The sequence below is a fragment of the Perna viridis genome, chromosome 10, assembly GCF_037379345.1.
Source record: "Perna viridis isolate PV_CMFRI_1.1 ecotype Kerala chromosome 10, ASM3737934v1, whole genome shotgun sequence".
Taxonomy (NCBI): Eukaryota; Metazoa; Mollusca; class Bivalvia; order Mytilida; family Mytilidae; genus Perna; species Perna viridis.
Window position 1 is genome coordinate 36598421 of NC_142454.1, and position 15070 is coordinate 36613490.

General features: G+C 31.7%; 1 protein-coding gene across 1 annotated transcript in view; it reads right to left on the reverse strand.

Annotated features, from left to right (window-relative positions):
* LOC148605633 (degenerin-like protein del-10) overlaps positions 1–15070 on the reverse strand; it is a 31741-nt gene that overhangs the window by 4296 nt on the left and 12375 nt on the right. The window contains exons 3-7 of the mRNA XM_088548833.1: positions 10086–10253; positions 8102–8223; positions 2523–2704; positions 2021–2174; positions 722–778 (exon numbers count right to left, since the gene is read on the reverse strand). Coding sequence (XP_088404959.1) covers positions 722–778; positions 2021–2174; positions 2523–2704; positions 8102–8223; positions 10086–10253 — 683 coding nt within the window. The remainder of the gene's footprint in view (positions 1–721; positions 779–2020; positions 2175–2522; positions 2705–8101; positions 8224–10085; positions 10254–15070) is intronic.

A 15070-nucleotide genomic window follows, 5' to 3' on the forward strand; every position in this document is an offset into this window, starting at 1 on the left:
AACAAACAAACAAACAAACAAACAAAAACCAACAAAAACAACTAATTTTAAATTTACATGAACATTACCCACCCTTATGAAACAGGTTTGCATATAAAATGAAACGCTAATACACATCAATCTAAAACAGAAAAGCGCATATTATGGGTATTAAGAATTGAGGGAAATCAAGGGTACCAAGATTCGAACTGTAATCAAAGAGACAACGATATATCCAAGATCTCTGCTCCACGCACATGCCTAGGTTTTCGTTTTGGGGTTATTATTATGCTATAAAATACTATGATACGGTTGGCCCATATAGGCCCACCTGGACGGTTCTAGTAAGAACCTAATTATACTTAAGTATATCAGACAGGAAGCGATACATTCATATAAAAATCACATCGATTATTTATAATTCAAGAACTGTTACAGGCCACATGCCTAGACTCAGGCTGTTCGACTTTGGAGGAAAACATGATATAAATGTGTATGAATTGACACTTTGTAAGAGTTATCGTTCTTAAATAGTTGTTTTAAGAAAACGATGATTCTGTGGTTTTCCTCGAACATGCAGATGCTTGAACATAAAAGACTAGAAATATGTAAACACATGGTGCTTGTAAACCGAAATAGTACTGTTTGTTTTTTTTTCTGCATCTTGTATCAACACCACTATTTGCACTGCCTGAATTTAATATTAATAGATACTTAATAATTTTATTAGTTCTAAACTTACTATAATTGTTTTTGTAGCAAGAGTAATATTCATCAATAGTACACTCACGACCTGATTCTGAAAATAGAAAATCGGTATCAGAAAAAAAAATATATGTCAAAAACTTGAATATCACCTTTCATATTAACAATAAAAAAGAGTTAAGGAGTTGATTTGTTTATCTACTGCATTTAATCAGAAGTTTGAAATTAGAAATAAACTCAGTTAATCAAGGGAACCAGAATTCGAACGCTATCCAAAAGAATATAATCCAAGAATAAAGACTAAGTAGACTGAGAAAGTCACATCAAAGAACATGAGATACTACTAACAAAAATAACAACTACAAAAAGCAAAAGTAAATTAAAGTTCCGTAATCCCCAGTGCGCACATTGCTTCGAAACCTCAAAATTTAGATCACCCTTACAACCAAATTTCATCCAAATCAAAGCATTTTGAAATTTTGGAGTGAAAGTCAACCGCCATGGCAAAACAAATTTTCAAATGGTCTTGAAACCTCAAAATTCAGAGTAGGCCTATTTTGGCTTATTGAAAATCAATCGCAATGGCAACCAGCAACATATCGTTTCCAACTTTCATGCCAACCTCTACTACTTTCAAAAGTTTAAGTAAACATTTCAGATGGTATATGATATGTGTGCAAAATATCGTAAAAATCCGCTTTACGGTTTCTGAGATAATGAGACGGAAGATGAACTACCGAGACTCCATTTAAACTGAGAGCATTGACCAGGCACACCGTTAGGGTAGCATTCTGTCGATCAAATACATATGTGTGGCCATTAATTGTCATAAGATTGTTCGGATTCTCTTCTTAAAACGCATGGAATACCGCCAACCAAAATAGATTTGACTACATAGAAATTTATTATTTTTTTAAACTCACGCGATATACCTGTGCATTTCAACATTGAAAACCAATGGCATAACACAGTCACGTGACCACGCGGCTAATTAAAATTTGCATGGCCTTGTTTATTGGCAATTTTACAATTTCAATTTTTTAAATAAAAAAAATATTTTATGTGACGTCTCCTTTGATTTGCCTAGAATGGTACGAAACTACCTAGTTTTCACCTTTTTATTCAGAAGTAATGTAAAAAAGCTTCTATTTACAAATTGACATTAAAATCTTTGAGTGTTTTATTGATTTTTTGTTGTAAAACAATGACCTACTAATGTTCAAAAGTTTTGTGTGTGTTTTATTTAATGCACTTTAGACAAAAAAGGCTTAACAAGTCATTGTGCCTTTATTTTTCCGTTGTCATAAATAAATATTTACAATGTTAAAGTACTTACTTCCATTTGAAGGAATAAAGTAATTTTTACATCCACATTTGCTTTCTGTTAGTCTATTCAAACATTCTATGACACACGCATCAGTGGAATATTGACTGCTGTACTGTAGTTGTCGTTCCTGGCACTCACCATACGGAACTCGAAGGTTTTTGATCTTAAACACAATTGCATTTCAAAATGTATACAATGGATTGTTTACAAAATAGTATACAAATATCAGAGAAAATGTCGTTAATTCAAATTTAACCTTTGAGCTTTGAAGTACTTATGGTCTGATGTCAGTCGTACAAGTAGTAATATACTATGTCTCCCAGCAAAAGCGAGCAAAGAATACAGATGTTACTAATACTAGACTGGAAATCACATTCATAGAGAACGATGTCTCGGGAACAAGGTTTACACGAAATCCGACCCTTATAAATGTTTCCAACATACATATTCGACAATGCACTAAATATGTAGTCTTTGAAAGAGCCTACCCAAATCTACTAATCTGACTTACAACTAGCATCTGAAGTCCAACAAATGCGTGGATGCCAGTTGGAATAGATATACCAAGCTCCTTCATTCTTGGTATATCACTTTTATCATATGTCAAAAGCTTGATTCCTGCGGCATCGTTGGGACCTGGCATGTATTCGTACTGTTCAACATTAAGGAAAAGCTTCAATCCTTGATCAGCACCTAACAACAAAAAATAGTTTCATGGAGTGTTGTTCAATTTTTAAGTAAACTGAAATTCAAAATACATTTAATATTATGCTAAAATGAAATATAAGATTCCTTTCAAAAACTTGTACCACATAAGAATAAAGCAAAATTTTATAATATTTTCAATGAAACAATTCGAATTTCGATATGAAAATTCAATTTTTCGATAGGTTTGGTTTTGAATATTTTAACTTAAAGATGTGAGAAAGTACGTATTAAGATTTTTTTCAACATGCTACGTTTACACAAATCTAATCGTCAAATACATACATTGCATTTTCCTTTATAATGTAATTTTATTCCCAAAATATTGATAATATGTTTAACATCACCAAAAGATGGTAAAATTTACATTGAATATTTCGGTTAACCGATATACTTCTTCAGCATAAAACTAATGAAGTTCAAGATCAAAACATAGATTCAGAAGCTGAATCACGTACGCTGTGGGTGATTGTACCGTCATCAAAGGCACACATTAGCAAATGATAAGGAATCTGAATGAAAATAACAAAGGGGGTGTTTTTATCAAAATTAAGAAATGAATTAACTGTGGAAAACAATTAAGAAAAGTAAAAATATAGTAGTACGGCGTATTGATATATAGCATGTAGTGCTCTAACAAGTTTGGACCAAGACCTAAAAATGAATTATTTTTTCTCCTTTATTCCATCTAGAGAAGGTGTTTGTAATTTTTTCACCCTTAGCTTTCCTGAGACAGTCTTTTACATTTTGACTAGTTTTATTATGTTTTATAATCGTAACAACAATGCTGTGGAGATCCTCCTGGGTGTGTCCGGCAGATCTAAGATGGCGACTTAGAGGGAGGTCTGGTTTGCATTTGTAGTCACTGCGATGACCATTCATGTGCCTGTTGAATGGTTGTTGAAACAGAAACAGAATGTAACATGTTTATTTATTTTAACAGTATGCATTCAATGGTAATTTTTCGTATAGTGAAAAGTTTGCAGTTACTAATATTTTAACATTTTTGATAGACAAGTTATCAAGAGTGTAAACATCTTTTGTTGGTGTATCTGCTATTTTTTTCACCACTTGGGAACAGATTGTTTCATCACTTGATCATGGCTTTTAGTGTTTTTTAGAATTAAAGAATAAAAATTACAAGTGGCTTTATAAAGACATTAAAACCTAATCGTGCTATGGTATCAATAGAGGAAATTACTTCCACTGCGAGTATTTTATTATGGTATATCTACCGTCTTCAAAGAAATACTTTAATTTTTTCAAGAGGCTCGATAATTTGAAGTCCAGCGATATTAGCTGTTGAAAAATAGCATTACACTGTTCTCTGAAAGATACGTATGTATTAACCACTTAATCAAGACCACTCGGATATACAAACCTGCGTTATTTAGGGTGAACAGATTTAATCTCATAACCTTATTTTCGATGTTCTCCATAGAGTGTGAAAAAAACCATTTGTAATATGATTTATATGAGAATTGTTATAGAATCATAAATTATGCTACAGAATTTAATTATCAATTTCACAGTATTTAATTATATACTTGAACACTTATCTTCCAGTGAACTTCAATGGGAAACTCAGCTTTTGAAGTCATATAAACAAACTTTGAATGAGTCATTATCTAAATTTAGTAATAAAAAATAAAGTTAATCGGTTCTAATGAATCACTCTTGCTACTCAACTGTTGAGTGCATATCAGTGGAAAGGTGACTTCGTTGAAAACTCCTTTCTTCCATAATTCAAAACCAAGAGAATCATGACCAGAATTGTTCTCCTGGAAATATTAGAAATCTGATGGATATATTCTTTGATCAAGCTGAACAAACACTATTTTAATCATTTTTTATTTACAGAAGCCATCGTTATACCACTGGAGATTTTTATAGGTATTACCACAAGGATCATGTAATTAACTGAATTATCTGTTATAATTTTCTAGATATGATCTAACAAATGCAAATAACGTCCCTTTTTGCCTTCCATGGGCAACAACTCGTATAAAGAGTCGTACTATAACTTTGAATTGATAATACTTGTTTGGACCTTTTCATTAGGACCATTCCAGCAACAGAAAATTTCTTTCTTTCTAATTATTTTCAAGATATTATCTAATTACGGAAAAAAACGTATTTTTTGTCGTCCAAAACAATTACCATAATGGGATTGTCCAACAACTTCCTCGGAATAACGAACTTGTTCTATAAGTAGATATGACGCAACTGGCATTACCTGGCGACCAAATGTGGTTACACTCCAATATGGGCGCAAAACGATGCCGTTAACAAATCAATATTTTTTCTCTATGATTCATAACAGAGTAAAAGAATAACTCCAGCTAAGCAACTCCAGAGCAAATGTACATTTCTAACTATAATTCTCCATTTATGATTACACAGAGTGTTTGTGAAATATCTATTACAGTGACTTTCCTACAACCATGACCCTCTTTTGTTACCAATCTGCTGAACAATACAAAGGATTGACAAAGCTGTTGGGACATATAAACTGACGCTATTGTAAGAGTTGATTTATAGGTAACCTGGTCAGGTGTAAGGCAGCCAATACCCACTCTGTTTCCCATCATATGGAATTTTCTCAGCTCGTGAATATTACTCACAATGTGTTTTGAGGGAACTTAGTGTGGTTTTTTTTTACATAATTGGTATTTTTTGTTGTTTAGTTATTGCATTTAGCAATTGATAGAAACATATTCAATATATTTTTTGTACTGGCTAACACAGGAAAAGTACTAATGTGGAATACTATTGGTTGTGAATATTGTTTATATTTTTCCAAGAAAAAAAAACTTTGAACCCACAGGTCCCCAAGTGGATAGCAAGAAGTAAAGTAGTAACATTTTCATTAACACTAACTTGAAGTTACAATGTTATACTACTGTTTATTTGAATTGTCCCATTTCAAAGCTGAATCAATTGAATACTGGTTTTTAAATACACGCATTGAAATATACTCCTTCAAAGTATATACTTTAACAATAGTTCGGATTCTTAAAAATTTCTTGCACATGTTTTAATATTATTTACAATATACATGTACAAAATATATATATATATAGTGGTGATGAAACTTAATGCACTTCAGCCATAAGTATAAATCCAATAAAATCATTTTTCACATAAAACACTCAAATCAGAGCTGTTAATCATAACACTTAATCCAGAATAACAATTACAAAAAATAAATAAATAAATAAATAAATAAATAAAACTAAAAAATATTATTCCAGTTAAATGCATATCATTGCACGTAATCCCAAGCTGTACTTCCAAATTGTACTTTATAATTTACAAATAACCATTGCACTAGATCCCAAACTACATTTAATGGCAATGAAAATCATTGCACTTTGAAAAGGTTCTAAATCACAAACTATTACATTTTAATGAATTTCATTGCATTTTAATAATCCACAAAAGTTTCAAGGAAAACAGCATTTAAATCCAAATCTATAAATTCAATGAACTGCACTTAATCCAAGGAAGTTTCAATGTAAATAACACTTATTCCAAATCTTACATTTCATTGAAAATCATTGCACTTAAAATCCCTAATTAAAATTTCAATCAAACTCAATGTACTAAATCCCAAACTATAACACAAATGAAAATTATTATTAACATGATACTTAATCCCAAGCCCCGTGCGGGTCCGGGTGTCAAAAGAATAGGCCTGCAGCAGAGCTAAGCTTGTCGTAAAAGGCGATAAAATAGTGCTCAGAAACCTAGCGAGGCTAGGCGCCCTGCCTACAGAGCAACTGGGTTGTGTACCTCAGGTGGTGGAATGGGGGTACCCCTGGCATGTTACATGCTGGGGGTTGTCAGGCCGTAATACGGAAAACCTGACCGCAAACCAATGGTGCACCGTGTTGGGAAAATGCCACGTTCCTCGAACGTTAAAGAACCCTGCTGTGGTATTCGATAGGAGTAGGAAAGTTTGCGCTCCACCACAGGAGGCTAAATTGCCCAACCCAATCTATCCCTCCCTTTTTCTTGTGGAAATCAAAATTTGTTGACCCTATTGTCCTTGTGTTCCATCCCATTTTTCATTTCATCATCATTTCATGTTCATTTTATCGTCCATTTCATGTTCATCGCCTGAATATAGCTGAAATATTTCTGCTCGAACGTTGAATCCCAACAATCAATCAATCTTAATCCCAAACTATTACAACCAGTGCAGTGAATCCGGAACATCGTAATTCCAATGGAAATCCTTCACAATTAATAAAGCACTTTTAAGCCTACTACCACTCAAAATTGAATAATATAAACTCATAGCACTATTTCAAAAAATTGTAATTCATGTTAACCTCAAATTATTTGCATTTTGTATAACACTTGTTTCTTAACTATAGTATTAATCACATAATTTCCATTAAAAGGGCACTTTGGTAGGCCTATTCCAATTTATGAAGGAAGGGATAAATATTAATTGAGGTCTCATTTTTATAATAATATATAAGACTTCAGTGCAATGTAGTTAAGATAAAATAAATACTTTAATATACTATTCTAAGAGTAATCAAGGGAACCAAGGTTATAGCGGTAATCAAAAGAATGTAATCCAGGGACAAAGACCAGACATGGAAAACAGACATACACAACAAAGAACATAAAGTAACTAAAATCATGCATACAAAATAACAAAAACAAATGAGCAACTCGGATACCACTAAAAACTGGGAGCATGGACCAGGTGCACCGGCAGGGTAAGCGTCCTCTGCTTTTCTAGAAACACCCGCCGAGTTGCTCATAAAAAGTCAGATCAAGGGTAGGTCATGGTTTTCAACCTTTTCAGCAAAATACAAATCAAAATATAATTTATTAAATTTGAACTCCCCTCACCAATGAAAATAGAATGACCCAGGTAGCTGCTTCAAATATAAATAACCAGGGGCTAGCTATGAAAAGATTCATAGATGAGTATTCATCAACTCTTTCAATAGCAACTGGTCTGTTTAAATGTCCCAATAGCTTTGTCAATCCTTTGTATTGTTCATCAGATTGGTAACAAAAGAATGTCATGGTTGTAGGAAAGTCACTGTAAACAAAACAGGGTTTTTGTAAAAAATAAAACATGAATTTACGTAGAAAAGTACAAACGATTTATTCAGATTTATATATTTTTATTCTGATAACCTCCACTTGGTTTTATTATTTCGGAATAGTAGTCCTCTTTTTCTTGTATAAATAATAAAAAGAACATCTTTATTATATATGCAACTTTTTGTCGTATCTTTTATAATAGAAAAAAAAATGAAGAAGGTTGAGATTTTAATGCCTTAAATTTTATTTGTTGCATGCAAATGCCCTTTTTGTTGCAACAGAAAATATTATTGAACAGAGACACAAACTCACCAGTAGAGCTTACCAAAATTTCAGATGAAGAGTTTGTTGGTTTAAAGGTGTAACATAAACCATGATCTGTCAAAATAGGTTCAAAATCCTCATGAGAACATGGTTCACCAGCCCATGTACAACTGAAAGTATTAAAAAAAAATCTGTCAGTGTTACATATCAAAAACCATTTTGTCAAAACAGAAAAAAATCTAATAATTTTTTGCTCACCTGGCCGAAAAGCCATGTAAACTATTGCCATTACTATGTTGTCCGTCGTCTATTGTCCGTCGCCGTCATCCGTCGTCGTCCGTTAAATTTTTCAAGCATCTTCTCTGAAACTATTAGACAGAATGTAACCAAACTTTGCTTGAATGTTCCTTAGGGTATTTTTAACAATCCTGGTATGTGGATTTTTGATCTGGCAAGAACACATGGCCGCCGTTACTAAAATATACCAATGTTGCCAGGTCAAATTGCCGAATTTAGGAAATGACTCAGTTGTGTTTAACCAAAATCTGGCAGGGGGTAAAATTGTTCAGCAAGATGGGATGGACCTACGCCAAAATTTTCAGAAAAACTCGTTGACGAATTAATTAGTTATGGGTCGGAAAATAGATTTTTTCCCGAATTTTACATTTTCAACTAAAAATCTTTTCACATTTATTGTAAGCCTTCCGTTTTAAAGGTATTGATAATTTGCGGAAAAATATTTCTAAAGAAATTTATTGGAAAAAAAAGTTTTTTTAAATACGAAAAATGATCTCTTCGACTCAAAATTTTCCTTTAAAATTATATTATAAAAACATCCCAAGACTCAATAATGTTAAATCAAGTTTAGAGCTGCTCGGATATGATTAAACACTAGAAAATAATGGACATTTTAACTTCATATAATTTTTAATAATCGTCATTAACCAGCTGATTCATGCGGACTTAAGCGTAGGAATATCAATTTCAAAATGTAGTTTCTTGCTGAAATGATACAGAACCAATATTTATGGCTAAATCAGAAATCAGGCAGTTTCTATGATATGGGTGGCACATGATAAAATTAAAAAATCTATCCCACGGAATTTTATGTTTCGATGTTATGTTGATATCATGTATATATCACATAATACACATATTTAAAAAAAAAACGACAATGTAGGGCTCAGAAAATGATTTTACAGTTCCCCAAGAAAGCAACCAAAGTTTGCAGATATGCGATATGAAATTGATGAAAATGTTTTGAAAACAAAATTTGCCATGTGAAACCAACTGCCTGGTGGACGTTCCTTTAATAAGAATTTGACGTCCAAACTCCGCAAAAAACGTCGCCTTTTTGAACTTCTTTATATTTGCGAACTCGTTTGATGTTTAAACAAGTGATTGGTTTTATATAATTGTAGGGAATTTAGGAGAAGTCTTTATCAATACCAGACAGGATGATACAATTGATAATGTTGATAAAAACAGGGCTTTCGTAAGTATCACTTATGGCTACATTATCTATACACTTGCAGTTTGAATCATATGATTGCTTCATAAATTTAATAATAGAACATTTGGCACAGAATGATATTTATGATTTGTATTCTCACAATTAAAAAAAAAAACATGAAGATGTCAAAATGTTACTAAATTATCTGCACATTTCTAAATGTCAAATATACGTCATCGACGACTAAAATCATAACAACTTAGATTATTTCTAAACTCTCCTTAAAATCATTTTTATATGTGATGAAAAAAATAACGCTTTATTTTATATTCAAGATTTTATGTGTCGAAATAATTCGAACCAACTTTGATTTCACTTCTGTAAGAATTTGAACAAAACGCCGGAGTTATATTTCGTGAGCCTTCACTGTCTCTATTTATATAAATAAAGCAAGACTGATTAATGACAGAAAAAATAAGTGAAAATGCACTTCAATATTTAAATATTGAAACAATGTTAGAAATGAAACTAAGTTGAAGAGTAAATGCTTATGAATCCATAAAAAAAATCCTTAGATACCCCACAATCAAATCCTCCTTGTGATGGCCTGCTTTCGTGAATAAATCGCTGAGTCGTAGTTCTGAAACATTGTACTTTTGTAATTCTGTTTGGTCAAACGAGGATGCTGACCCATTGTACATTGTTTCTATCAGCCTGTACCAACTATTTATAGCTGCAGCAGTTGCTCTACAAAATACCAGAAAACAATATCACAATGACATTTGGCAAGTTAGATAAATATGTATTGACTTAATAAATACAAATATGCAATCTTTTTTAAAATTGCAAATTTCCACAAGTTGGGCGCTAAAATGTTCTTACTTTGTACCCATTCAAAAGGGAAAAGGCGTCATTTGCTATTTTACAAAATGGAAATTCCGTCTTTGGTCATGATCAGAAATCCAAATATTTTTCCCAAATGAAAGAACTGATATAAGATTGACAAGCCCACAGTAAAATTAAAGCACGCGTACAGCCAAATTGTGCTGATATGGGAAGTTTTATTTTTATTACGTCATTTATGATGTTACAATGGCATGAGTACTAAAGGAAAATATAGAGAAAGACGATAATTGCTCCTGATAAGAAGCATTGTTTTTGGATCAAATGTTTAATAAATCCAATATTGTGCAGTCGATAAAGGTTTCAACTAACTCTAATGGTGTATTTTATTTCTATTTCCTTTTAGAATAATAGACGAAACGACGATGTATATTATGCAAGCATGAAAATAACTCGTTTTGCAAAACGTATTCAATATTAAATGGCCAAAGTAGAATAGAATAATTGCACCATGAATCTTATCTTAGAAAAGACAATTTTCTACCTAAGAAATACGCAAAAATGTCGTCCTGGGTGTAATTATTGGATTAAACGCTTTACAAATTTGTTAATATCATATAAAGTGCAATATGAAATTAGAAAACGTTTACCAAGGTGTTGAATTATATATAAGATTTAATTCCGGTATTTTATTGGACCAGAGAAGGTCACATTGCTTGCTTTACGTGATATTGTCCGTTCGTGTGAAACGAGAGATTGAAAATCGTGAAATCTGTGCTTTCTTCCGGTAGATTTAAAATATATCAAAATAAATGGCTTCGTTGACAAAATAACACAAAATTTTCTTATTCTTTGACAATTATAGTGATTTTGTGACAGCCATCGTAAAGTAGAATTGCCGTCAATGCTACTTTTTTCACCGATTATCTGCCTCTAAGCAATTATCACTGTCCCTTCGGCAGTCACTACTGAACAATGATGAATGACGTATGCCTAATTATTATGTGACTAGTGTACAGTTAAACCAAATGAAGCATTAGAAAACCTGAACTCAATATAAGATTAGAACTATAAATGTTTTCTCTTTTTCAGTTGAAATTTGAATAGAATTCCCATGTGATATGTATTTTTTGTTTTTGTTTTAACGTCTTATTTGACAAAGTACTTTGTACAACATTTATATGTACATCGATTTTATAATATATCACACAAAAAGGAAAATACATCATTAGATTTATGCAGAAGTTATTAATTAGTATATGTCCGGTAGAAAAAATGAAACAATGGCGTGATCAAAAGATATTAAATCATGTTTAATCCTGCTATCTCAGATCAGATCAGGTCAGATATGATGAAAATCTACCGATGCAAGAAAAGCTTGTGACATTTTGGATTTATTTCGAAATTAATAATAATTGCTAATATTTGTATGACATATTTTCGTTATTATAAGAGCTTTTCAGGCAATTCATATATCCTCTGAGAGTACGTTTATCATCATAGAAGTCCGTATTTTTGTGTTTAGCAGCGCGACATTGTTTAATTTCCAACCAGTTTCCTTATTTGAACGTACAACAACGCAATGAAGAAAAACAATAATATCCAAGTTGTTTAGTAACTAAACAGGATGTGATTTTGCAATAAAATAAATGACTAAAATGATGTTATGCTGTTATTCATATTATAGCGGACAGATATAATATTCTGTTCAATTCAAGATCATTATAAGAACCATGTAAGTCCTTAAGAGACAATTATACATTTAAAATTAAAAATTCACTCTGAAACAAACTCTGTACATAATGGTTCATAAGTGCATACCCATGACAATGGCTTTAACTTTTATCACTTGAAAAATGAATTAATATAACCCGTCAATGCTATTTCTCTTTACAGCGCTATCTCTTTCCTTGATTTTAAATGTTCATTTTTGTAAGTTTAATACAACACAAAGTTTGGCAACATTCTTAAATTGGATCACCACAAGATTGATTTTCCATTTTTCTAAAGAATTAAATGGCGAAACGTGTAACAGATTCAATCTACTCTGCAGAACTATAAACCCTTTCTTAATCACTGTGTAGCACTCCGCTGGCTTAGATTTTAATAACCATTTTAATCAACTTGCATATAACAATCTTCAATATACAAACAATAAATAATATCATTAAGGACCAACCTTTGTCCTTTCTATCATGCGAATTTTGATATTTTGACATTTGAAGGACTTTCAGGTTACTCGATGAACTTGTCACTAAGAAAATCGGGGACCGAGGTTCACTTTTGAACCTTGTTGAATATATTCCTTTTCAATTATACCGATAAAAATTACCCTTCAAATTGATCGAAACCAAACACCAATTCAAAGTTTTTTATATACCGGACAGGGGACTTAACTCTATGCAGGACGATGCGTTTAAACGTGCAAAATTCATTCCTATCTTCTTGAAATTCCGAGTTGTCTACCAAAAACGTTTTGTCTGATATATATTTGAACTAAATAATTAATATCTATGCATGTTTATCTCGTCATGTTCTCGAAATTTTTCTCCGAACCGATTTGAATATATAAACATTACTCGAATATGGTATTGAATTTTACTTCGATGATTGCTAAAACGACATTTGATTCTATCTAATAAGAGTTTTAATGCCAGTTGGGGCAAGTAGCAACAATAGATATTTAACTCACACTTGAAAATTGTTTTCTGACATCACAACTGGGTTAGTCAAGAACGATTTCCATGGAATAAATTCAACGATTTGAATTATTTACAAATATCAATATCCCGAGACGGAAAATAAGCAGAAAAAAGGATGCAGCATTATCTTCAGATATCAACTTTCTCGATATCTTAAAAGCTTCACGTTGAAAATAGCTACATATATTTGAAAATTGCTTTATAACTGGATGGTACATTTGATACCAATCCTGATGAATATTGACACAGACAATAAAATTTTAGTAAAATAAAACTCAGTAATATGATTTAGAAGTATCGTGTGTTTACATCATGCAATATCACTGTATATCTTGAATCAAACAAAAGTTAATTAAGTATTGAACAGTACATGTAATTAAAAAAAACACGCTCCACGTAACTCGAATACAAGCTGAATAAACATTGTATTATTATAACATTATATATAAATGGATTACAACTCAATTGAACTCAAACAATTCAGCGATGCAAGTACTTTCGACCTTACAGATATCATCTACAAATGATTGCAATAATTTTCAAGATGAAATACTTTAAAATATTTCAGTTTCCTGTCAAGTTATGTACTAGTCTATATAAAATTCAGACAGGTAATACATAGTGTAGAAAAACCCACAGAACAAAAGATGCTTTTTTGGTCTGTTTATGATGTATTTTAACGTAACAATAGCCTTTCTTGTATGCAGATCTATATTTTTTTTAGGAAATGATTCTCCCAACCGAGTCAAACTATATCAAGAACTCTTGTAAAGTGCAAATTTCACACACGACCTATATATTTTTTTCTCAAACGTGCAACATCTGACGGGAATAGAGATAAAGTCTCATTCGGTGGTGTTTTAACATGCATGAACCTCCTCCTGCCCAATTTTTATAAAGACTGCTACTTTAACATCATTGCACATAGGAGTATACTCTGAATGTTGTACCAATTAGAAGTATTTGTACCACAGTAAAACCTTTCTAAAACAGACCATACATTTTTATTTAGTGATACAAGTGTTTGATTTACCGAGGTATGCATTTAAACTGAGTTAAAGGGACTTTGAAAAGGCTGGTTCATACAGGTTATGGAGTTTTCTGGATTCACTTTGGACGGATTTCATTGTACACACCAAGTTATTAAGCCTTTGCAAAAAGCAAAAATGCAGCATAATATTTTAGTCTGGCACATCGTGGTAAAGGAAAATTGATAACATTCACAGTGTTTGTCAACCTTAAGTGCAAAACAAGGTGAAATACATTGGTAAAGAATTGATATTTAAGAATAGATAAAAATATTGTTGTTTTACTTCAGACATTGAAGCCGTTTATCTAATGGTCCTCTTAAAACCTGTTATTTCTGACAACTGTGTGAGGTGAAATATAAAAACAAAAATAAAACACAAAAACAAATTAAAAAAAAACCGAACAAACAAACATATATTTGTTCTACTACTTGTCGCATTGAGTACGAACTAAAATGTTTAAGCTTGCTCCAAATTATAGAAATAAGTCATAGATATGATAAAAATGGTCACATCCCAACTTGCAATCCTGCATTGTCTACCGCTTACGCTTCCATAAAAATATTTTTGAATTCATGAAATAATATCATTGACGTTTAAACACCAGATACATTTAACAAACAAATGCTCTCAAAGATTTGTTTTCAGCAGATTTAAATATCGATCAATAACTCCATTCTTGTATCTATTAATTTCATCAAATAATAAAAATAAAAATACTGCATTTGCTTCTTTTTAATTATGCTTTGAATGCAAGCAAAGATAATCGGTTCCCCCAGGTCAAGTAGCGATAACAGATATTTAACTTACGCTCAAAAACTGATGCTTACTTGACAGCATTTTATCATGATTTTGTAGATCAATAGTTTAGCAGACAAATAAAATCATTCTTTCAACACAATATTTTTTTCGCCTAATAGAATAGTCCATAAGCATTTCTAGACTATTTCTAAAAATGTATACCCCTTCGGAGAACCTAGTCATTTTTTAA